The 26,512-nt window shown below is 44.4% G+C and overlaps 1 protein-coding gene across 2 annotated transcripts in view; it reads right to left on the bottom strand.

Annotated features, from left to right (window-relative positions):
* The window catches only part of gse1b (Gse1 coiled-coil protein b), a 165,921-nt gene that overhangs the window by 42,435 nt on the left and 96,974 nt on the right, over positions 1 to 26,512 (bottom strand). The window contains exon 1 of one of the 2 annotated variants that reach the window (XM_071488247.1): positions 20,420 to 21,020. The exons of the other annotated variant lie outside the window; for it this stretch is intronic. Within the exon in view, the coding sequence (XP_071344348.1) occupies positions 20,420 to 20,456 (37 nt within the window). The 5' untranslated portion in view covers positions 20,457 to 21,020. Of the gene's footprint in view, positions 1 to 20,419; positions 21,021 to 26,512 lie in introns of those variants that run through there. 2 annotated transcript variants of the gene reach the window in all.

The following is a 26,512-nucleotide window of genomic DNA, read 5'->3' as shown; positions in this document are numbered from 1 at the left end:
GTTCATTAAAAATAACTACAAATCTGACTAACTTACACCGAGGCTACAAGTTCAACTGGACAAATAAAACAAGACAAAATAAACAGCCAGTTATCCTATACATTCATGAGGACTATAATCAATTAAATAGGACACTTGTATTTATATTTTTGCAGACAACATAGCTTAATTGGTGTTCGTTTTATTAATCTTAATATATTTAAAGCCTACTTTAAAAAAATGGATTGTCCTTTTCATGCAATGTCTAACAAAAACCCCACCAATATTTGAGTTTAACTGCAATGATCTATACAGTGACTCAATGAGGATGATTCAGTTATAATATTAATGAATTAAATGATTTCTAAAAACATTTTCTGCAGATTCCTTTCATAAATGACAGTGACTTTGTCCTCAGTGGTGTGTTTACACTAACCCTGCGGTACATTATTGTATTTCCATAATATCACATTCAAACCAACAGCAGGTCTGTTATTCCTATCTCCAATCTTAAATCTGGATGAATTTTAAGATGTAATCACAGTTAATCACAGATGCCAATGTTTTGCTACTGACAAATGCATGACAGTCCTGTAGGTTAATAAAAAAGAGTGCAATTCCATCAAGTGTCCACAAGGGGACAGCCACCTACCAAAAGCACAGAGGAGACTCAGCTGACAACCTCTACCCCTGCCTGGCTTATCAATGGTTTTACTGTGGATTAGATACCAGCGACTGCACAGGCTGTAAAATCAAAGCAGTACTTGTAAGCAGTAAAGACAGGGTGTTCTCCCAAAGCCAAGGATGAAAATAAGGATTAAGCAGGTGATGGCTGGGGAGGAAGTGGGATGAGGTCTTTTTCACATTGTGCTGTCAATTGCTAATTGCTGTGATGCACTGGATCAAATGCAAGCCTGATTATGTATTGTGTGTCTCCTGCCACATCCCTCTTCTCCATGCTAACAGAAGGCACAGCAGAGCAGAGAAAAGAAACGCTACCCAACACACAGCATTCCCCTCTGGGCAGCATGACCCTCTTTCTTGTATGTGAGTGAATATCCTCTGTGCGTGTGTGTGTGTGCGTGTGTGTGTGTGTGTGTGTGTGTGTGTGGGGTGATGCTTGTGTGTCTTGTCTTTCATCCATGTGATAGTGTATCCCTCACCTCTACTTGACCTGTGACAGAGAGCGAGAGAGCAAGTAGACAAGGTATCCTGACTAACGATGCAGCACCGAGACCTCAGCCTTTGATCTGCCTGCTGTCTGTACACATGCTGCTCCCCACGCCACGCCACACCCCCACCTACACCCCACAGCAGATCTCTAGACGCTGAAGCAGCACCCTTCTGTTCAATTAGTCAAATAATCAGTCATTAGAGTATTAAAATGTCTAGTTGACTCAGAAATTTCCAGTCAATTAGTAATTTTTATGGTCTTTTTTTTTTTATCATTAATCACTAATGAGTGATAAGTCTTAAGTCATTTCTGGTGATTAGTCATTGCTTTTAGGGATAAGTCATTACTGATGATAGTCACATCTCTCGCATCACAATAATATTCACAAATATGTTCTGGTCTTTAATAAGCACCGGATCCCTCAGCATGAATGCATTCATCTGTGGAGGGACAGGAATACTGAAAAAAAGGTTTTTATTTTCAATTAAATCAATGAATGAATTTGTCAAAGAAATGCTGTGACTATTAGTTGCCTAATATTTAGCCATATGTTAAGGGCTAAATATTAGGCAACTAATGGTCACATATTATCAAGTCAATATTAATATTAAGCCCCAGTATTCTAGCCCTACTAGATACAAACAAGGTAAAAACGTGCCAAAAAATAGATGATCAAGAATTGCATCAACACATATGTTGCTCTCACCTTGCAACTTTCTTACCCATTGTAAATAACACCAACGATTAAGCTTTTAGCTCACAATGTAATTCAAATGTGACCTAAAGAGTCTGAGAGCAGCTTTAGAATGCTTGCCCCATTTAGAGTTATTAAACATTTATGTTTTCGATGACCGTTTCTGGCACACACACACGCTTTCAAAAATACACATTTGCACTGTGAATCTCCCACAATAAGCTTTTCTCTAATTACTATACCTCCCCTCAGCCACAGGTACACTCCTGTAAAACTAAGGAAGTCTGCAGGATATTCATCTTCTCCTTGTCGTGTCCTCTCTCCAGCCCTTCTTCTTAACCTCCCCCAGCTTCTTCCTTTGATACTAAACTAGCCCCCCCCCATCCATTCCCACCATCTCTCATTGATTTGACTACTTGCCATTTCACATTCTCGCTCCTAACATTGCCTCTTCCTCCTCCACCTCCTCCTTATCTCTGCAGCCTCTACTTCCCTACGCAGCACCTCTCTCCCTCTCCAGCCCCTTATATCTCTCTTGCTCGCTCTCTCTCCCCCCTCTCTCTCAACAGCGGACCTGGCCTTAGGCATCGTTAGCTTAATTTAATAAAGGGGCTTAAGCTTTTGAGAGGCTTTTGAAGGATCTGACTGCTGTTACATTCATTACAATCTATCAGCCACAAGAGACACAGCCTTGTTGCATGGCTGAGACAGGGAGTGAGAGTGTGTGTGTGTGTGTGTGTGTGTGTGTGTGTATGTTGGGTGGGGTTGTTGTAATAAAAGTGGTTCTAATTATGAGGGTTATGATGGAATCACACATCTTGTAAAGTCACAACTAGCTCCTGCTTTACCGAGTAAACTCCTGTGTAACTTAGGGCTGGTTGTACAGTGTGTGTCTACATTGTACATATATGTGTCAGCACACACAGCTTGTGCATGTCTGTATGCATATTGATGGTGGAGAGGAGCGTCTGGCAGAAGAATTGCCCAGCACTGTGAAAGCATGCATGCTTTCCTCCCCCTCAGCATCTAAAAAGAATGGCTCATTCACCTCCTTTTTGAAGTCCCTCACTCCTCTCAAAGACAAACGACACAAACTCCCCCCACCCCCTGCCTCGCCTCCATTATGTGGACGACAAGTGGTAGCTCTTTGAGCCTTCGCCATAGGGAAACACTCAGAGGATGGGTTAGAAAAGATCTCAGATCCCTTTTACTCTAACCCACTATCTAGAGTATCATAGGCTTTGACTCCTACCTCCAATGTCCACACAACACCTCAACAGCAACCAACAACCAAGCACACAAAATGCAGAAGAAAATAAAGCTTTGCAAATTTCCATGCATGTAAAAGCATATGTGCATATGTGCATATGTGCATGACTGAGTGAGGGCTGAAGGGCATATAGTATACCTCTTGGGTGTGTGTTCCACATTCCTTCCATGCAGATATTAAATTAAGGCGATAGAAGTAATTAACATGCAGATCAGATGCCACACAGAAGACGAGGAGAGGGGCTACGCAAAGTGACAGTTAAAGCAAGGAGGAGAGAAAGCGATGGATGGAAAGACAGAGCGAGAACAGGGAGAAATAACAAGGAAGAGAGATTCCCTGCACTGTTGTTTACCTCGCTGACTGACCTGCTGTCATCACTGTGTTACCACACAGCTGTGCACAGCTATCCTACAAATATGTATGGTGTCAGTATAAGCAGGAAGAATAGCATAGAGCTACAGCTAATGATTTTTCAGTTAATTGATTTTAATTTTTAATTAATCTGACAGTCATCTTCTTCATTAATTGATTAGACCAATAAAATAACTTTAAAAAATAGCAAAATAGTTGCCAATTATATTTCAGCAAATGAATTAATCTACCAGTCATCCCTGCTCTAACGCGATCTAGTAGAAAATCATACCAAGGTTTAAGATTTGTCCTTTTTGTAACCCTAACTTAAACCATAGATATATTTATTTTTAAAGATAATATACTTATCAGGGACAAATTTACAATCTAATGCAATGTAATACATGTCCCTAAAACAAATCTTATCTTATGTTGTGAAGGTGTACCTCTTTTTTAAATTCTTAACAACACCCATAGATGAGACCAAACAAAAACCCAGAGCACATTGTGATATCTGCGCATAATTTTCATATATCCATCTTGAAACAAAGACAGACCTAATAGCCATTCTCGCAGGGTTCTCATATGCAGCATTTTTCAAATGAACACAAAAACAAAAAAAAACGCTAACAGACAAACAAAACAAGAAGACTCTAATATATTCTGTTACTATGTAAAAAATGCATATTGATTCATTCATTGACAACATATTTGCATCAAACAATAAAATCACCTTAAAATGTAAAACTAAAATATACCCCAATTAGTAATAGAGATGAAGCAGTCTGATGTTTGCTTAACCGTTTAACCCAGCCACACAGGACCAATCACAAGACACTTACGTGTCCCTCAGCCAATTAGAAATACAGGGGGATGAGTTGTCCTTAGGCCCGATTGCGCTAGAATAGACTTTAAAGAGATTGGATGAGAGTTGCACAAAAATCTCTTTCATATTTACTTTGCATGGCTTCAAATATGCGGCTTATCTCCCTCTCTCCTTATTTACGTACGAACATGCAGCACCATGTGGTGTAGCTCAAAACACTTGCTGTAAAAACAGAGCAAAGGCCACAGAAAAAAACAGGAAAATAATGAAACAAAGGAATAAAAAAAACTGTGTGGAAGCGACATGGGTTAGAGCAGGGAGTAGGAAGGAGGTTTGTGGACTGGGCATGCTTGGCTGTGTTCCCTCTTCGCTATCCCCCTATTATCTGGGTGTCTGTGTAAGTGTGTGTGAGTAACAGGGGAGTGGGGTGAGGCCTATTAACAGACGTACTGGTAATAGGCAGGGGGAACCAGGATGTGTCTGAGCCACTGACCTGCCCATTAGCTCTCTCCATTCCGCTAAGCCCTCACATCGATCACCCAGCCACACATCATTGATCTGGAAAACCAGGCACGAGCACGCTACTTAGACATACCCTCCGTCTCTCACACCTCTCAGTGTTACCGTGTGTTTGTGTGTGAGAGAGAGAAAGAGAGAGAGGATGTGTGTCTGTGTGTGTGGGAGGGGGATGGTAAATGTGCGCGTTTCTACATGAGCAACAGCTTATGTGGCTCTGTGTGTTTTGTCTTAAATCTAAGGTTGACCCCTGTGTATGAGTGGACACACACATCCACACGCACCTTTCATTACACATACAAAAAGTCAAGGAATTTAAAAGCCCACTGTTATATCATTCCTCCCATTATTCAAATGTATTCCACCTTCCCACCTCTCTGCTGTGACATAATTAACAGTGTACACTCCTCTATTAGCCACGCTGACGGCAGCTAATTGTTAGCTGTCAGTGTGAACGTTCAGAGCACATAGACACCCTTAACCCTCTACACACTTTGACCGTGTGCACACACACATACACAGACAAGCACAAAATAGATATATACTCATACAACAGCATGCATACACATTACTACACTCATCATACTCGGGTTTTATATTACATTTAGACCTGGATACATATCCTGCTCTAACTTCAGCAGCAGTTGAATCTTAATTGACAATATCGCGGGTGCTAATTAGATTAAATTGTTCCCACTTCGCTGTCTTTCTAGAGATGAATCCCAACCACCTGTTCCCCTGAATACAGCAGCGGAGAGAGGCACTAGAATAACTATTTTACTTTCTGACAAAGAGACAGAGCAAGGAGAGGGGGGTGAAGGCACAATAGAAGGTTACAGAAATTACTCTTTTATTGTCAAGCTTACAGCAGAAAAAGAGAGAGAATAAAGGGTGAAGGGTGAAGTGCAAGGGAGGGCAAAAGGAAAAGAGGAGGACACACACAGAGTGGGTACAAGGACCAGTACAGATGGACACATCTGCATCTAAGTCAGCCAGCAGCAGATGGACCATTTGGTCTCTCTAAAGATAAACCTGTATGCTCTTATTGTAACAAATTTCTGCAAATTCACAGAATTCACAGAATGGCAATTCATGGCGCTGGAGCACTGTAAATTGCAATAATAAAACCGTTAAACAACAAACAAAGCAAATAAACAGGTGGTTAACTTATTGTAAACAAGAACTTTGACATGCCTCTAAGTTATATGAGTCTGGACAGACATTACGTTACTTTTTCAAATCAAAACATAACCCATAACTAGAATTTCTGCCTTGCGGTTTTGCCTCCATCAACAGTCAAGTTGCAGTTTGCATACATGTCTGTCCAGACTCATATAATATACCTACTGTGTGTAGTGAAGACTTTGACAGACTTTAATAAAAAGGTTTTAAGTGTATTTTCTTTTATTTATCTTCTTTTATTCTTGAGTTTTGGCCAAAAAGCCTTGGTTTTCTGTGAGGTCAGTGACCTTGACCTTTGACCACTAAATTGTGATTAGCTCATCCTTGGGTCCAAGTGGATGTTTTGGGCATGTTTTGGGTTGGGTCGGGCTCAGTTACTACTACTACTACTAGTACTACTACTACTCTCTTGGACTCAGGGTTCGGACAGATATATTGTCCTTAGCTATTGTCCTATTTAGTATGGATGTACAGATGAATGGATGGACAATCTGAAAACATAATATTGCCGGCACAGAGGCATAAAAACCCTGGATCTTTCCATTATCCCTGTCATCACACACACGCTCACTCCTCTATACTCTTACCCACAACCCCCACACACACATAGCCTCAAACAGATGGCGGGGGGGCGATGATAGCCAAAGCAATTATTTATCTAATTATGACTTACCACTTAACAGCCCAATGTCCCCCCTGCAATTGTTAGATATTCAAATAGGGGTGATTAAGGGGGTTATGTGAATCTAAACAAAATCAGGGACAACCCAGCATTCCCACTTGACTGGTCCTCCCTGGACAATCCTAACATACACACACTGTCATGTCCTGTAAGTGCTGTTTTTCTGGTTTGTCTGTCAGACATCCACAAATGCACAGTATATTATGATGTATAGAGTGATAAATGTGCAGGAAATGGAGAAAGGAAGGGAGAGAGAGCAGCCAATGTGAGTTCAAGCTCATGCTAATAGGGTAATTGCATTGATTTCCATTTAGCTGCACTCTCTGATGTTATTTACAGCATTTAGCCCAACAAACAAGGCCTTTCTCTCTTCTTCCAGCTTGCTTTTAACCAGCCGTGACACGCTGTCAACCCCTTTTCCTCTACCCTCTGCCCCCCTTCACCCTTTTCACAACTGCCAAAACAGCCAAATACATTATTAGGCCATTAATAGCAGTCACGCTTACACATCCCTCCACCCCCCTCCCTCCTGTTTCATTCCAGTATTGCAGTCCCTCCCTCCCTCCCATCCTCCCGGGCCTGTTGGCACGCGCACTGGGCTGTTTTGCAGTGGCCTTGTTTATCCAACCAGCCTGATATGTGGTTGTGTGTGTGTGTGTGTGTGTGTGGGGGGGGGGGGGGGGGGGGGGGGGGGGGGGGGGGGGTTGAAGTTTGAGATGGTTTCCTTCAGGTGGACCAAATGTCAAGGCCTTACAAGTGTTATGGCCACACTATGCTTTTCAGTCAAGGTGTTCTAGTCCTGCACTGCGGCTGGTTACTGCTTACTAATGATTACTTCAGGTATACAAAAAATGCACAAAACTGTCTGATAATGCATGAAGCATCAATCCACTGTTGTGGTAGTACCATGACAGTCAACAGGTTAAATCCAGTCAGCCTTCAGAAGTCTGTCGTCTCTCACCTTTCTGTCTCACATGTCTCATAACAATAGAGTATATCAGAGAGAGCGACAGAGTGTGGGAGAGAGTGTGGCAGTGATTAGCATGCAGCAGACAGAGCATTGTATTAGTGCTATATTAATGTGGTGGTCACGTCCGGGACACAGACAGACTGCATTAGGCTCATCATCACTCTTCTGCACACATCAAGGACTCTGCCGAGACCTGCAACCTACCACACAAGGTAAAGAGCAACAGGAGACGTGGTAGATCTCTATGTGCCTGTGAAGTGAGGAGAGTTCACTTTTCCCTTCACTGATGCATGTGTGTTGATGGGGAAACAGGGCGGGAGGTTTTCCTGTAATGATGAGCACAATTTATATAGGAGTGTTTTGTACATAAGGGAAACGTATGTGTTCTGTGTGTTGTGTTTGTGAAGCATCCTCACATATGACTCATTTCATTCACATCCGAGGTCTGTGTGGGCGGTATGGTGGCTTGGTATTAACACCACAGACACACTAGTGTGTGCAAGTGTGCGTGTTATACATACATATGAGTGGAGCATATGCCGTTCGGGTTTATCCAAAGTGCACTGCAGTACCATCAATGGCCACACATTTTTAGCAATGCCACTCCCTTTGAGAATCAAACCTCTAAGTGCATCTGCATTCATGACAAAGTTGTCACTTACACAAATGAAGGGAGAGCAAGAAGAGCGTTAGGGATCATCCTGTGAATATGTTGTTAAGGGTTTCTTTCTATCACACCCTTTTCTCAGGAGTTTCAGATGTTGATGGTCAAAGGCAGTTGGGAAAAACCAGTCAAAGTAGTTTTAAGGCCTACTCCTTTTACTTTCTCTTTCCCTCCCCCCTTATCCACTGCTTGTCTCATTTCATTGAATTTTGTCGCAGGCCTATTAGGAGCATCTACCTCCCTGTCAATGCAACCATCTTTAATATCTGCCAGCTCTCTCTCTAGCCCTGATAGACACTGAATTAACTTGTACACTTGTACTTGTACAAAAACTATAGTGATGTCATTCCTTTATTGTGCTTTACAAACAGGTACAAGGACTGTGGACTGCGGCATCAATCACCATGTCCCATTGCTGTAAATCCGGCTATGACAGTGCTTTTACAAGAAAAACAGGTGTGATTTCTCTGAATCCCTGCAAATAAAAGTAAAGATTATGATACCTTACTCACTACCAATAGGTAGTTTCCTCACTCTCCCTCCCTACATCACTTTCTTTCTCCCTGTGGGTTCAAACAGCAATAGCGAGAGCCCCTCTGTAAGACGATAAGGGAGGCTAAGGCGCTTCTATCCCTGCAGAACACACACACTCAGAGGGATAAGCTATGGACTAGCCCGGATCCTGAAAACACACAAACATGGAGAAGCAGACGTTACAAAGCAGAAGCTCTCATCTCACCGCTAAGCAAGCAGGGGAAGGAGGGAGGGAAGATGAGGAGAGAATGAAAGGATTTAGTCTTCATCTGCGGATGAACGTGCCATCTCCTCCTCCCTGTTAGCACAGATTCCCTTGCTTCCCTTTACCTCTAATTGCCAATTCAACCCTCTTTTCAGCTCTGTCAGCCTGCCCTTAAAACACCCACTGTCTTTGGACAACTGGGTTACTGAAGACTGATACATGGAGTGTTTGGTAACACTCTTTACATTCCAAAGCAACATAAGCTATGGCTATGAACATTGGAAACACATTCCTTAAGCCAAGCACACGCTTCACACTCCTCCGACACACTTTCTCCACATGCAGATGGTGTGTGTTTAAAGCCAGCAGGGCAAGGCTGTGCATGTCAGCGAGTGTGCATGCATGTGTATCTGCGATATGTGTGTGAATGTATGCTTGTGTGCTGCTCTGTGTATGCGAGTGCTCAAGGTCTCACCTGGGGGACAAGAAATTAACACAAGCAAATTTTACTGCGTTCATTTTCATTTTTCTGGTAACATGACCATCTGTTAACCATCCTGCTCCATGCAGGAAGAAAAAAAGAGAAGTGGGCTGCACTGCAATCACTCCCACAGTCTCCCTCCCTCTCTCTGTCTCTCTCTCACTCTCTCACTGCACTCCCTCCACCCTATCTCCAACACAGTGAGGGGCAGAGATAACACCTCAAGGCCATGGAGTTGCTGCCAGCCTTTAAACCTCTCCATCTCCCTCTGCCCTGCTCTCTGTGGTTTTTGTGATGAAAGAGGGGAGGCAGATCAGAGGAAAACATGGCAGCCCAAAGACCTGTATCCACAGCCAAGCCTAAAACCAGAGCACAGAGTCACTGCCCTTCACCATTCACCTACAGCACAGACCTGTGGACACCCACCTATACATGCGCACACACACACACACACACACACACACACACATATTTGTAGACCAACCTACCTACACATACACTTAACACATGTGCATGTGATGATAAGAAAGCATCATCATACACTTCTTTGTACACCCAAGATAAGCAATAATGTATGTTTGCACCAACACACAGCTGAAGTGATCTATTTGTGTGTGTGTGCATGTGTATGTGTGTGTTAGGATACAGATGGGCTCCAGTGGGCTGTTACAAACCCTCTCTGACAGCGGCTTAACGAGGGCACTGGCCTTTGGCTCCTGCATCTGTGTCGGTGTTGTGCAGCCAAAAAACAAAAACACACCGATTAATAAAAGCTTAAATGTAAAATGCATTTCTGTGCAAACACACTCCAATAAGTGTATTGTATATGTTCAGCTAATATCCTCTGACATCTGTTATAATGACAAAAATCATCTCCTTCCTTCCCACAACACGTAGGAGTACTCTGCACTTTTTAGCAAAACACTTAGAAGTGTTTTGTTCGTAGCAAATAATGACAGGGGAGAAGAGAGAGGGAGTGAGAGGAATACACTGATCTAATTAGCAGCTAGTTAGCAGAAAAACAGTTGAGTCCAATTAGGGGGTGTGTTGTAGTGTATGTCGTGAGGGGTTTAAATGCTGTCCTGGTTATCAAGGCTGTTTATTTTTTCTTCTACCAGGACACACACACTTTGTGCATCTGCCTGCTAGATTTAGACAAAAAGGATGAGAGTGGAGCAAGTGTTTGTTTTAGACTGAGGATGAGTTAAACACCAATGTGTGCGTGTGTGTTGGCATCTGTTAGACGCGTGAGTGCTGGGGAATGAGCGAGCATGTGTGCTTGCATGTATCTGCCTGCGTGTGTCTCCACTGTAAGAGGGCACCCATTTTTCTGATATACTCATTAATAACCAGAATCTTCGGAGACTACCAAGCAGTCCCAAACTCTTCTTCACTGCCACATACTACAAGCTCACCCCTATCTCTCCCACTGTCGCTCTCTCTCTTCCTCTTGGCAGAGTCTCCCTCTGTCGGCAGGTGCACGCTCCGGTGGCAGCCAAAGTGCCAACCTGCCCTCCATATGCCCGCCTCCGCAGTGCCAGCTTACTCCTGCCACTCCCCACCAGGATTTCAGCTGGCTGGCCACCCCAAATCTGTTCCCACCTCCCACCACCCATCGTCCCCCCACACTCATCAGTATCCACCCCTAGCCTTTCTTCTCCCACACACATACACACACCCCCCCGAACCTCATCCCTCCCTTGCCAGGTCTCTCTCTTGTCTCACACAAAACAGCGAAGCACTTTCGGCAGCCCGCTAACATCCACTTGTCTTATCTTTCCGTGTGCTTCATCCTCCCCCTTTAGCCCTTTTCTCACCTTACACTCTGCATTCTTCTGACCTTCATCTGCTGTTCACCGCCCTCCTAAGCACGCCCCAGTTGTCCAGCTCTTTTCTGAGACCTCCCTTGACATGATGCCGAGAGACCGGAGCGGACACTCACAGAGCCAGGAGCCAGGCCACATCAATCAGCACCGGAGTGTAGGACGACTGCGTGTCAGATCGATGCATCATCCTTCAACTGGTTGTACTCTGGGATTTATAGGGAAACCCGCTCCTGGACCAGTGGTGTAGGGCATATTTCACTGCAAGCAAGTTACTTTTGTCTCCATTGGGCTCAGGGCATGAATGCATAGTGTGAGTGTGTGAGAGGAAGTGTGTTTATGTGTGTCCACTCACTTAGAGCCGCTGATCTAACCTTGTCTGACCTTTAAGCTTGTACAGTTTTCCCTAAGGGTGTGAAACCATCCCTATCGAGGCTGCACTCCAACACCAGGCAGCCAAACAAACACAAGTAAACACATAAACACACAAACACAGCACCCATGGGGTTGGACGTGAGAGGGGGTGAGATATATAACCCAACCCTCTGCCCCCTTTTTGTTTTTTTTCCACAACAAAAGAGACAGGCGTTGTTTTTCGAGGACATATTGCACACACGCATGGACAAACATAAACACAGTGTATGAGATTTATACTCAGCTATAGCTGCTGTGCTATTTGTTTTGTGGTCGCTGTAAGGCTTCCATAAACACAGAGTGATGGAGTGGTAATCCTGTGCCCTCTCCTCATTACTCCTCCTCCTGAGGAAGTCATCTGACCGGCCCGGAGCCATCTATTCAGGTCACAACCATCATCTATCATCCATCATCGAGTCTCTTCCTGTCTCTCCACCTCACACTCACTGACACACACACAAATTCAGTATGTGACACTAATTTTAATAGGATGTTTTAGACCCCATCACTGATCACTCGGCCCACGCCAAACCACTGTCTGAGAACGACAGGCAGTGAAGAAAGAAGCGAGTGAAAGAGAGAAGATATGGACAGGGACAGGAGGGGGATAGAGGGACAGAGAAGGAAAAAAAGGAGAGTGAAAGAGGGAGAGAGAGAGAGAGAGAGAGAGAGACCTTGCCTCGAGTTAACTCCCGTCTTTAACAGGATGTGATGAGCTCTCGCCATTCTCTTAATCTGTCTCCCATGATTCATTTCCATTTCCTGTGCGCCGAGAGGCTGGCAACTCGGCACCAATCAGCCACACAAACAAGCACACACTCACACACAAACACACACACACAAGCCAAACAGCAAGAATCTCTGCTAATAAAGTAGAAGACAGAGGTTATTTATTCATTACACCCTTGAGTGTGGTGTGGTCTCTGACCCAGGTCATTCTTACCTAGCGTGAAGGATAACTGCTACCCCTCTCCGACCAATTGCACCTCCTGCTGACACCCTGAGGTCACCAGCCTCTCAACTCCAACCCTTCAAACACTCACATATTAAGTAGAGTGAAACTCCCTGCAGACACAGCTATTTACAACCTCATCTATAAACCCAGTAGCACTCTGCCCGTACTGGTCATGGAGGTGAGAGGGACCCCTGCTATCCCAGAGAGATCACGTGACAACAGTCCAGGAGGGAGGAACTTCATGCACAGAGACAATAGTTGCATGCCTATATAAGAAGGACAAATGCTTACCAGATTGAACAAAGAGGAGTAGAGGGGATTGGAAACAGGCAAATTGCATTTTCTTCATTTGTCTTAAGTGAAGAGGTTGCTTTGATGGCTAAGCTCTGAAATCCCATCGACTAATGATTGGAAAGCTGTCAGCTTAAAAGGCCGCCCCCACCCGCCACAAGAAACGTACACAAAGATACACATAAACACGCACTCTTCTACAGAGTTCCAGAGTAGAAAAAGTACAGTTGCCAAATCCCTATTACCCTCTCTCTCTGGGTGGTACAGTTCTCTGTTTTCCCCTCCTCCTCCTCATAAATCTTAGCCTCACACACTCCTAATTACCCCGGAAAGTAAGGGAGGATTACCCTGCCTCTTCCTCGAACCTCATCTATCTCCTTTTTTGTGCTTGTTTCTCTTCCTGCTGCACATTTATGGTGCAGTTAAAAGGGCAGGGAACATTCGAGATCAGTGGCATTTGCCAGCTCTCAAGTGTGCATATGTCTGCGCAGGGTGCGTGTGGAAGTGAGGATGTTCATTATTAAAACTAACTACTAAGTGTGAGGACCTGAACACTCGGCTGAACCTGATGGTCTAGCCAGCAGGTGCTCTGCCAGGAAGGAAGTGGACAAACTGTAACAGGACCTTTGCTGCCCCGCAGAAGAGGATCATGTGGCAGCAGATAGTGTCTGTCCTTTGTTACTCTGTTTCTGCATATGTGTGAGTGAGGAGACATGAACATGAACATGCCTGTCTGCAGAATACTTCGGCTTTTATGGTTTTACATTATGAATGCAGATTCCTCGTGGTTTCTCCGGTTGGAAGTGATGAGCAGATCAGTCCATGCCACAAAAACTAAAAAAACGACATCTTTTCTTTCAGTCCAAGCTGTTTTATAGGAAAACTTGGCTAGACATTTAGAACTTTGACATACATAGCTCGAGGGGCTAGACCAATGTTTACTGTTCATTCAACTTAGATGTGATTTTTTGGGAGGAAAAAAAAGAAATAAATGTGAAAAAAGGGTCTGTCCAAGACATGTGGTTCAAAAAACATTCTCCAAGAGAAGTAGGTACAGTCATCTTTAACAATGATCCACATGCTTGATGCTCTTCTCATTCATTATGTTAAATTAATGAATAAATGGACATGGCTAGGACTATGGCCCCGGTCGGTCTGAAGCAATAGTCTGGTCAGCATACATGCATCATGCTGAGCACAGCCTCTTACCTTGAGCAGTCTGAATCGTGTCCAACACGGTGTCACAGTGCATGACTGTGCTACAGGCCAAAATCAATATAAATTTTTCACCTTAAAAAGATCATATAAATTCTACTACCCACCTCACAGTCTCTCTTCCTTTTAATAAGTCTTTATATTAAGTTTCCTTTTTCTTTCTCTCGCAGAAACAAGAACGAGAACTAAGTTTACACAAATCATTGTTCCTCTGGACCTCCTTCATCCATTACTGCATGACCACATTATAACAAATCAATTACACAAATAACCTCAAAGAGAGCAGCATTACCTCCATACATTCCACACCCCTTCTCAATGCATTTTCGTCAGCTGGTGGGAAGCTTACAAATTAGTCATCACTCTGCTCTCTAATGTTAAACCACCACTCATCTGAGTGCTCATAAGTGAAAAATAATATGGACAACGTGCACATGTGTCAATGTGTAATGATGTACATCCGTGAAAGTGTGTGTGTGTCTGTGTCTGTGTGTGTGTGAAGTCAGTGCCATCAGATGCAAGCAGGGTTTAATTAGAATTCTCTGTAGTCTAATTTGATTAGGAGAGGCAAAAGAAGATGAAGGCTATTAGAGCTCAGCTATTTCTGCTGCTGGAATAATGTTTCAGGATGGAGGTGACAACACACACGCACACACAAACACATGCACACTTTCAACCACAAAATGAAAGTGGACCCACATGCTCATTGCTCTTGCATTCCAAATGGGGTTCATGTAAGTTCACAGCGACTTAACGCAAAAGAGCAGAGGTGAGCGTCCGTCATGATAGCCAAGTGTTTGACGAGCGCTCCGAGTGTGACACACAAGACCTGTCAGCTGATACCCTTGCATGCACACAGCTGTGAAGGAACTGTTTACCATCCCACTGCTGCCTCCATACGTGTGTGTGCTGACCACAGCCGCAGAGGAGCAGAGCAAACAAACACACACACACACACACAACGCAATGCTCTACACAAACAGCATTGCATCTCCCCGGTGCCAAACTGACAAGACGACCAGAGGAAACAGACAGAGAGAGAGAACTGAGTGCAGTCTATAAATCATGGCTGTATGCTACTGTGATACCGGTGAAGCCCCCATTACCCCCCTGCACCTGTTAGCACACTGAATGTCTGTTGGAATAATGTACCAGTGTGTGAAGGGTTTTTTTGTTTGTGTGTGTGTGTGTGTGTGTGTGTTTGTGTGTGTGTGTGTGTGTGTGTGTGTGTGTGAGTTCCTGTCTTTCAGTGCAGGAGTCCTGATAGCAGTAATAAATGGAGAAGGTCTATCAAAGTGACTTTATTTAAAGGAATAGTTCACAATTTTTTTGAAATACAATCAAAAGCTTTCTTTCAGGGATGAAAGGATTAGATTAATATCACACTTATATCTGTGTGCTAGTGCAAGGTATAGCAATAGCATTTAAGGAAATAGACATGAGAGTGAGTTCATCTACCTCTCAGCAAGAATATGAGTGAGCACATTTCTGCCTAATCCATATGTTAAATTATTCCTTTAAGTACAAAGCTTGATTTGGGACATGTTTAGTGTACCTTAGGATAAAAACTAAGAGGCAGAGCAAAATGTTGAACTATTCATTTACATAATGTGGCTTGAATAATGATGTGGCTGAGGTTGTGCATTTATTATATCTAGTCCCCACAAGTATAGTCACACAAATATGTGTGTATTTCTGGAACTCCCCTGACACTGTTGCTGGTGGTGGCTTGTATCCAGAGAGGAGCGGAGGCCACAGGTGTGCAGGGTCAGGGTTTAACAGCCCCAGGTTTACGAGGAGGTTAACGGGGCAGCCGGTGAGATGCCCCATTGCTGACCATTACAGCCATGACCGGGGCAGTGCCACCTGCGGACTGGCGTGGAACAGATGCCACGCCGAGAACGGGTCAGAGCTTTTATGGCAAGGGCAGAGCGAGGGAGGGAGAGTGGGAGAGGGAAGGGGTGAGGGATCTAGTAGTCCATCATTGTGACTGCTTTACTGCCGCTACTGCCATCTAATGACAGAGCTGTCAGAGCACACGGAGTGAGAGGGATGGAGGGATGGAAGGACCCGAGGAGCGGAGGGGGAGTAAAATAGATAAATGGATACCATGATAGAGTGAACTAGGGGATAAAAGCACAGAGGGAGGAGGAGAAAGACGCAGAGAGGCGGGTGACACTCGAGTAGATGCTAGCACAAAGAGAGTACTGGGTGCAACAGGGAGATTTGTAGGAATTGATTGGAGGAGATCGCCTCAGCTCGGAATGGAAAAAAGGAAGGAGAAGGAAAGATATTGTAGTTAATTGGATATAATGATTACACTACTGCACAGATAATCTCCTGACACAGTATGGACTTCTCTGCTGGTTTTATCAATGAGTGCTCTCCCATGGCTAAGGTTACCAGCATGCGATCATTCTGCAAACACACAAGCAGATGCACAATATGCACGTTTATCCCAGGATGCTCTCAACACACACCGCTCTCCTGGAGCCTTTTTCCTAAAGGAGCACTCAGTAATCACCAGTGATTAGTCTGCAGTCTGATCCAGGGCTCAACACCAGCATGGTTCGTGCACATATTGATTGTCCTTGTGTGTGTGTGTGTGTGTGTGTGTGTGTGTGTGTGTGCGTGTGTGTGTGTGTGTGTGTGTGCAAGGCTTTTTGTCCATGTCGCTGTGTTCTCAAGGAATTGATTTTCAGAGAGAGCCAGGGAGATGTGAGGAGAGAAGGCCACAACAATCTGACTGGTTTAGTCCCAGATTTGTATACGTGTTAATCTCGAAGAGAGACAAAGAGGACACATTGAGGTAAATGTTAGTTAAGACATTTGGTTTCCATTTTTTCAGTCTATTCTGTGTCCAGTCATGCAGTGGACAGGATCACAAATTCGTTGTCTGACAGATTTTGAGCGAAGGGAAACACTGGTGAGAAATACCCAGTGCTCCTCGGTGTCTGCGGTCTGTTATGGACTTTGTCGTTTTGTTTGGCAAGATTTGCTCTCAACACCCAAACCTCGTCACTCTGTGGCCTGTCATAACAAAACTCCAGCCCCTCTTGCTCTTTAACCTCACTTCCCCTTTCTCCTGCATGCCTTTGTGGTTTGCAGTTTCGGTATCACTTCAAGGTTGTTGTTTTTTTTATTTTTACTTTCTTGTTCTCTGCTCCTCTGTCTGTCCATCCAGTTTTCTCTCCTCTTGCACTTTCTCTCTTTCGTCATTCCTTACCCTCAGGCTATAAGCGCAGACAGTTTCGGGGGGAAAACAACACAGAACAGCAGAAAGCAATCCCATAGATCTGAGCACAGTAGTCAACTTTAACTCACACAAGCACAGATGCAACCCCACACAACACACACATACGGAAACACACACATACTGTACCAGAAAGGCATTATTCACACAGGCGCCACAAACTAAACACATGCACAAGGGGGTATATAAAAGGTTTAAACAAGGTTTGATCTCTCTGAAATGAATTGGGATAAATGAAAGGAGGAAGCATGCTGACTGGTGTAGGGATGATGGAGATACAGACAGCAAGAGGAATAAAAACAAAAGGAGGAAGCAGGAGGAGAAAGACTGACCATGAGCCATCCTCCATTTTGAAGTAGTTGCTCTCTAGCTCTGCTGTGATCTAAATGCCCAAGTTCAAGTGCTTCCTCTGCCCACCTTTATCTCTGGTCCCTCACTGCTGGTCTCTCTTAATCCATTCCTTTCTCTCCTCTCTTACTGTTACCCTACACATCCCCCAACCCCCAACGTATTCCTCTTTATTTAACCGAACCTTTTTTGTTGTCAAATAATCATGGAGAATGAGCATGTGTCTGACATGGTCTCCAAGGCAACGGCGGTTAAGACGGGAAGGCAGGCAGGGGCTCATTGAGACGCTGAATGAAAGGGAGGGGAGAAGAAGCAACCAACAGCGCTGGGCACACACACACACACACACAAAGATACAAGACAGAGAGAGAGAAAGAGAGATGGATACACACTCACACCAACCTCAACTGCTTGGGCCACTGTCACAAACAAGACCCTCTCTCTGTGTCTCTAATCTGTGTGGCTCTCCTGCTGTGAACTTGGTTGGTGTGGAGGGGCCAGGAGCCTCAAGGGGGAATACACACACCACACACACACACACACACACACACACACACACACACACACACACTTGCACTGTAATGGGGAGGGAGGAAAGGGTCATAGGTTCCCAGAGGAAGAGGATGAGAAGAAGGATGAGGATGGAGATGAGAGTCAGAAAGAGGAAGCATGGAGGACACAGAGGGGAAGGTGAGGATACTATTGCCAGCAACTGAATCCCTGTCTTTTCTCATCTCTTTCCTGATTTTATGCGTCCTCATCCTGTCTCACCTTGAGCTTGAAGACCACTCTCCGGTTAGAGACTGTGACACAGAAATGTGATGCAGTGAGTCTTTATTCCCTCACAAAGCAGGCACTCTGTGGCCTTTACCAGCAGATCTCCATTTCAGGACCCTCCTTCTGAACACGAGAGAGAAAGGCTAGCAAGACACAGAGAAGGTGAAGACTGGCGACATGCTGAAGAGAGAGCACAGGACCAAAAAACAGTCGGGTGGATGATAAGCTGTTACAAATGGCCTGTCTCATGTAAAAATACTTGCAAATGACTTCACCTATTTTAATATGCTTACTTGTTTTGTGGGGATAACTAGCCACAGGCTGAACTGATTACACGAAGATTTGCTGCTTAGAGTATCCTCCAACATATAATACTCATAGTCCTATATAGTGACGTGGTGCGGTTGAGAAGGAGAACTACTATCTGTTTTTCATTGGACAGCTCATGTACTGTACCCTCACAGACATTACCCCGAGTGTGATGCACGATCTGTGTATTCTGGTTTCTTTTGGAAGAGCGAAAGAAAGAAAGAAAGAAAGAAAGAAAGAAAGAAAGAAAGAAAGAAAGAAAGAAAGAAAGAAAGAAAGAAAGAAAGAAAATATCCTTGTTTAATATTAAATAATAGTGAAGGAGGACAGGTAATATTTGGGTTTGGTGGTACTGTGTGACTGTGTGCCAAAGGAAAAAAAACCCTGTTAATAGCGAGGTTGGCTGACTGGGCATCTGGCAGTTAAGAGGTCTATTAGAATGGGTGTGGGGTTGCAGAGTGAAATGTGTTGGTTATGGTCTAACTGCACACTCTACCTGCTGACTAAAGCATATAAACAATTTAGCTCTGCTGAGTGTCAGTGAAGTGTACCCACTTCTGTTGTAGAGTGACAACAATCATACCAAGATGAAAACACCCATTAACCAGAAGATGAGGACCTTTGTATACATATATATGATCATACACTATACACAGCAAAGAGCATATATTTATTTATTTTACAGGTGTATAAGTGTACAGTGTGCATGTTTAACAACCATGGAGCAAGGAAATCATTTATATATACACACAAATATAAAAAAGAAAATAGCCTATGGTAGAATGAGCCCAATATTGAGGTACAGAGAGAAAAATATTGTATTTTTGAAGTTTCCGTCTCTTTCATTCTCCCACACTACCTCTGCCTGTCATTCTCTCTCCCTCTCTCACTCCCCTCTCTTGGCTGTCCTCTCCACAATCAGTGCCCAGTGAGCCATGAGACGCACTTAAGCGCCGACCGGTGGTAACCTCACGCACGCCCTAGCACTCGCTCTTTTTCACACACAGACACACACACAAAACCACAAACACACACATGTGCATGCATGCGTGCACAGTCACTGGCACAGACACAAAGACACATGGACACACACACATAGACAGATCACACATACAGAGCCATACATTTGCTTCTGTCCTCTACTTGCAGCGTGGTTGTGTTGAATGAAACACAGGCTTCCATTTCGTGTCCTGTTCACCTGCTGACTTCCATACTGATAAAGGGCTGAGAGCTTAGCAAAACTGAGTGAGAGCTGCTGTCACACAGCATTACAAGTCTTGGATCTCAGGTTTCAACCTCAGGACCAGCAGCACAAAGACAAGCATCTCCTTAGATGCACTCCAGAGCTAACCTCAAACCTCCTGTGCACTTCCCCAGAACAGGCAAACACAAACCTACACGTATGCACGCTGTCTATACCACTGGGCATGTACAAAATCAATTTGGAAGCATTTAAGTGTAAAAACACACAAAGATGTACATCACATAAAATTGCCACTGGCTTACCTGGCAAGTAGTAAAGTGGTGCTTTTAGTCCAAACATGGTTACTGTTTAAGTGTCATGAAGAGAGAGCAACTTGTTTCAAACGCGCAGGCAGGCGTCCTGTCCTGGATGACTGCACTAGAGAGGGGCTGTGCCCTCGCAGCCACCCAGAAACAAGGCTCTGTGTGTGGGGAGGCTGGGCTGGGACTCAGTCTGTCATCCCCGCTCTCTGGTCCTCGCTAACCAAGCGTGAGGCTGGGACCGCCCAGCCAGCTAGGACACACACATGCACATACACTCACACACACACAAACACACATACACAAAGACACAGACAGTCACACAGATACACACAGACAGAGCGGTGCAAGGGGTCAATCCCTGAGCACACCCCCGCTCTCGACCCCCTCGCTCTTGCTCCAGAACCCCTGGGCAAAGGGTCAGCTCTTTCTTAAACGCACACACACAAACGCACACCCAGAGAGTCGGGACAGCCGGGGAAAGAGGTGAAAGCTAGCGGTCCAGTGCCATGAAGAGGTGAAAAGAGGCAGGAAGGAGGATAAAATACAGGCTGGGTAAATCCTGCAGACGAGAGCAACGACTGATTTCCGGGACTTGTCTTTTATCCCTCTATCCAAGAAAGATGATCAGAGGAGAGTCGGCTCTGCTTCCTCCACTATACTGCTGCCACTCTCTCTCTCTCTCTCTCTCTCTCTCTCTGTCGCTCTCTCATTTTCTCACCCTCCCTTTTTTTTTCCTCCCTCTCTTTCACTGCCGATACGGAGAGAAGGAGGTGGAGGAGAGGAGGAGAGAAGGAGGGCAGAATGAACTCCCTCCAGGCAACAACACAGCCAGATAGCAAGAAAGTCTCTCTCTCTCTCTCTCTCTGTGTGTGTGTGTCTGTGTGTGTGTGTTTGAGAGAGAGGGGGTGGGGAGTGGGGGGTTGTTCGAAAAAAGAGATAGGAGAGGCCAGGGTACAGATGAGAGGGAAACACCGGCCACTGCTGATGCTTCACCCGAGGAGGAGAGTGGTCACAGTTCAATTTGGAGTCAGGGTGACAGCTGATCGGACAGCCCCTGTGACAGCGAGAGGCCAACGACTATCAAGGGAGCATCTGTTCACACTGTATCAGACAGTAGGAAAGCGTCAACCAATAGAGAGTGCAGAGAGAGTATGGTGGGTCTTCAAGGGCAGCTCACAATAGAACAGCTACGTGTTTGGAAGAGGAAAATATAAAAGATCCCCCGCCTCCATTCTCGTCTCTGAAAATGAGAGTCCTCGTCTCTGTCTGCGAGTGTGTGGGTGCGTTTGTGTGTCCGTCTAGGAAACTTGGCTTGTGCAGCCTAGCGCACAGACTGCTCACCATGCTGCGCTGACAACAGACTTTCCCCCCTTCTCTCTCTTGCTTTTCATCACACACACATACACATGCATGAATAAACACACTAACTTGCTGTGTTATGCTGTAGCCTGCTCCACACACAAACCTGACTGAGATGGTGGCAGTAGGGGTGAGGAGTTAACTATCTGCAGGAAAGCAGCCAGCAGAGAGAAGGGGGCAAGAGAGAGAAAGAAAAAAAAAAGAGAAAGGGAGAGATGATGGGGAAATAGTCTAGCAGGACAGTTTAACCTCAGGGCTGTCTTGCTCTCGAACCCATTCTATGAAATTCACAGTGGGGGAGAAAGACGAGTGGGGGCAGGGGTTTAGTGAGGAAGGGGAGGGAGGCAGTCTGAGGAGGTCTTCATAAAGACCCAGAGGACAGGAAACAAAACTCTACAACACATATTCACGAGCACAACAAGCACAGTGAGAAGGAGTGGGGGCGTGGAAGGCATGCTCACAGGCATATAGGGCAAATAATCGCTAATAGGGGCTAATGACTGAAGGAAGAAGGCAAGACAGGCGGGAGGAGAGAGCAAGTGTGGAAGTGGAGGGGAGTCCAGAGATTGAGATATTCTGAGAACAAAGCCCTTTTATTAATACAAAGACAGGAAATTGGTAAATGTTTAATTAAGACAAGTAGGCTACAATGTGTCAACAATGTGTAGGTGTATATGCTGTAATATAAGATAAGTGATATTGTGCAACATTTACACAACCTTCATTCTATATTGTACACACAGAGCTGCATGTGTGCAAACAATACACATTATCATCACTGGAAGGCATGTGCGTGCTCCTCTGCTGTTTAGCACAGGTGTGTGTGTGTGTGTGTGTGTGTGTGTGTGTGTGTGAAGTAGGTGTTGAAGTGTCTTGCACCTTGTGAGACAGGTTGAGAGGTGACGTGTCCCCCTGAGGTGCTACACCATCAAGTCTGATGACACACTGACAGACAGAGACAGACAGAGAACTAAAAATACAGCATCCAATTTCCGGGAAGGTGGACAAGATGAAGATCAGGAGCACCACACTGCGGGCGAGGCACATCCCGATGTTTACTCAAAAATTTAATAAAGGCATGTTAATGTTTCAAAGAGAGTACATTTAAACATGTTTATTACTGCGAAATACATCTTTGACTTTTGCTTCCTGCCTCCGGGCAGCTGGAGCATCTTTGTTCAAAGTGTTTTAAAAAGAACAGGTTACCCAAGATCCTTGCCTTCATTTTTATTTGCAGTGCATTTGCATTGCACTAATTATTAAAAGTCATTCAACAAGCTGTACTGTTTCTGTGAGAGATTTATCTGCTTATTCTGAGTATTTTATCACCTTATTCCCGACACAGCTGTTGGACACGCAAAACAATGTCTGTGCATCAGAGGGTTTTTACTGACAGAGACGCAAGAAACACCATGAACTCGTGCAGGAAATAGAGCCTCTATTGTTTCTTAATGGTTTTGTGAGTCAGAGAGTAGAAGACATTATTTAGAGGGAAATGTCACAGGTTACTGCCTCAAAATGAAACTATGAGTGTAACACCGTTCAGCGATAGAAGGGGACAAGTAATGGGAACGAATCATCCTTTTTTTTTCTCTTTTTTTTATTTTGCTGCTCATTAAGGGACAGGAAATGCTAGAGAATAGCAATTGTCTTCTGTTATTTAAGGTAGCGTAATGAGTTATATTTTGACAAGTGCACTGCAGAAGAAGGAACCTACACACACACACACACACACACACACACACATGCACACACATGCACACACACACGCACGCACACACACACACACACACACACACACACACACACGCGCGCACACACACACACACACCCACACACACTGAAAGACTATAAAAGCTCCCTCGGGACCAAGGCAGCATGTGTGACTGAAAACACTGTGATCAAGAAGTAACAGGAAGAGCGAGAGGAGAAGGGAAGGGGAGAGGGGAAGAACAAAACAAGTGAAAAGAGGGTGTTAGAAAAAAGTAAAAGGAAAAAGATGAAGGCAGGTGATGGGAGGGAGAGAGAGAGCTTGAGAAGGCAGTAGTGATCTCTCTCTCTCACAAACCTGCCATGCCCACTTCTTGTCAACCCACTATGTAATTACTTCCTTATAACCCACCCTCACCCCGTGCAAAAAATATTCACTCTCTCAATTGTTGTGTGTGTGTGTGAGAGTGTGTGTATGTGTATGTTGGAAGGGACTGAAAGATGGTCTGTCTTCTTCTACAGCAAGGAAAGCAAAGATAAGGCATCACTATAATCTTTCCCTATAACACACAGCCTCTGGAGGTGCACAGACACACACACACACACATTGTAGACTCCTGCACTCTGACATTATTGCAAAAACAGGTCAGTTCTTTAGAGCAGGTGTGGGCTTCTCAGAGAGAACAATGTGGGGATGTGAAATCTCAAAGACCAAAATCCCAGAATGAGTATTTATCATGCGTGCATACAGAAACCAACCCTCTTATATGTCCTCATGCCTCAGCCAGCAGTAAAGAAAAGAAATGAAGGGGTATTTGTGTTGAACAGTTGAGAGTTTGATTTGAAAAAATAAATAGGCTGGACTGAAGAGAGTCGCCACATATGAAATCTGATGAGAAATAGTATCTTGTCACCCCTCACTCACCCTTATTTGCTGAGACCCGCACCCACTCCACCATTACACACACCCATTTAACCTGACCTCTCACTGGTGATTAGAAGCCTGCGAAGTGTGTGTGAGCACGTGTGCATGTGTGTGAGATGCTTCTCTCCGTATGCTAATCACAGCCTAGCACTGAGAATTAATTTGCAAATGTGTCATTACCCATCAGGCTCAGCAGCAATAACCCTGCAATTACACAACTCTCGCCAGGCCAGCTGAGCACCACACATGCATGCAGGCAAATGTATGCGCACACACACGCACATAGCCACACACACACACACACACACACACACACATACACACACACACACACACACACACACACACACACACACACACACACATACACATAGTATTGAACAAAAAAGCTCTGATATAAAGAAGCGACATTCTGAAAGATATTATAGTCTGCTCTTCCGAGAGATATTCAGTGTGTTTACAGTGTAACCACAGATCCTCACCTCAGTGTCAACAGGACAGCAACCAAGGTCAGTTGTGCACTTTCACACACTCCTGTTTCTTAGCAACATTATCCAGGAGTTTGGCCTCGCTAAGAACTTCACGAGCATCACACAATGGTCTCAGATCACAGATACAGTAACTGAGCAATATGCAAGAGAGTGTGTGTGTGTGTGTGTGTGTGTGTGTGTGTGTGTGTGTGTGTGTGTGTGTGTGTGTGTGTGCGTGTGTGTGTGCGTGTGTGCACATGAGTTTAAGCACTTACCTATGAAGTGAGGGGTCAAGATCAGAGGTGAGGTGTGCAGTGGCCATGAGGAGGAGGAAGAGGAGGTTGATTCACATGTGAAAGGAGAAAACAAAAAAGACACACATTATATTTCAAGTTAGTAGACATTTATTATCTCTTAGAGAAATGTTTGCGGCTATTGAAAAATTAAAGAAATCCTGAAAAAAAAGTGGAGAACCATGTGCTAGCGTTCTTGCATTAATTAATAGTGTCCAGTAGAGTTTCAGAGAATCTTTGCAAAGGAGCAGTGTAGCTGTTATGGCTCCTGTGTCTTTTTAATTTGTCACCCATCTGCAGATTGTGTGTGTGTGTGTGTGTGAGAGGAAATACATGTAATAAAAACAGCAGAGGTCATTGATAGGTGTATGGAGCGGTATGATGTGGAATGACTAACACTGTTTACCATTAGAGCTCACATTTTCTAGTCTGGTGAGAAGAAGGAGAAACAGCAGCAACAACAAACTGATTGCTGGATGAACTTTTTGGTCATTACCCCAAAAGAGCTTTTTAGGAACCTGCCTATATATCAAAGATGAGGGTGAATGTTTGCTCAGTCACTGGATGTGAACCACCTGCTCTCAAAATACAATTATTGTCGCATAACCTAATATGGTTGCAATTCATTCGCACACCTCTTTGTCCATTACAACAAACTGGCCCACAGTGGGCACACATTCATCTAAAGCATGTCCCACACCTGTCACAAACTCCTCAACGATGCAGACTCACTCATCTCCGGTGCTGGCCCTGTCACCCGGTGCAGTCACACCTTGGTGTGACAGCAAAGGTGTGTACATGCACATGCATAATGTGTCCGTCTCTTCCTTCACCAAAAGCTAAACCAGCTCGACCTTGAAATCAAAAGAGCTGGCAAACAAGGGACAGTTCATGAACACTAGACAAAAGCAGTATATTTTTTTTGAACCGAGAAAGAATGCATAATACAAAAATAATAAAAAAAAAACAATCTTCAAGATTCATGTTTTCCTTAGCTTACACGCTGCTGGCAGATAAACAGATAAATAATCCGACACGACAAGGAAATCACAAACCAGAAAGAGAAAGAGGAAAAAGTATTGAGGTTAAAAAAAAGAAGGGTTGGTTTATAATCTCAGGCCACTGTCCAACAACTGATGAGGCTTTAGTGTTGTTAATCCTGCCTAACTCAGTTTATAAAGGACAGTGAAGATAAACACTCGCGTCTCAAGTTAACAGATTCATGTACTGGAGACCCTGCTGGCAACACTGCAAAAGAGAGTCTATTTTGATAATTTATTTTGGCAAAACAAAGCAGATATCTCCATGGGTAACCTAACACTTCCAGTGAAGACCG

The sequence above is a fragment of the Trachinotus anak genome, unplaced genomic scaffold, assembly GCF_046630095.1.
Source record: "Trachinotus anak isolate AG129_WGS33_773 ecotype Australia unplaced genomic scaffold, CSIRO_AGI_Tana_v1 ptg000011l, whole genome shotgun sequence".
NCBI classification, from domain to species: Eukaryota; Metazoa; Chordata; class Actinopteri; order Carangiformes; family Carangidae; genus Trachinotus; species Trachinotus anak.
The sequence above is the reverse complement of the archived record's forward strand: the minus strand, read 5'-3'. Positions and strand labels throughout refer to the sequence as shown.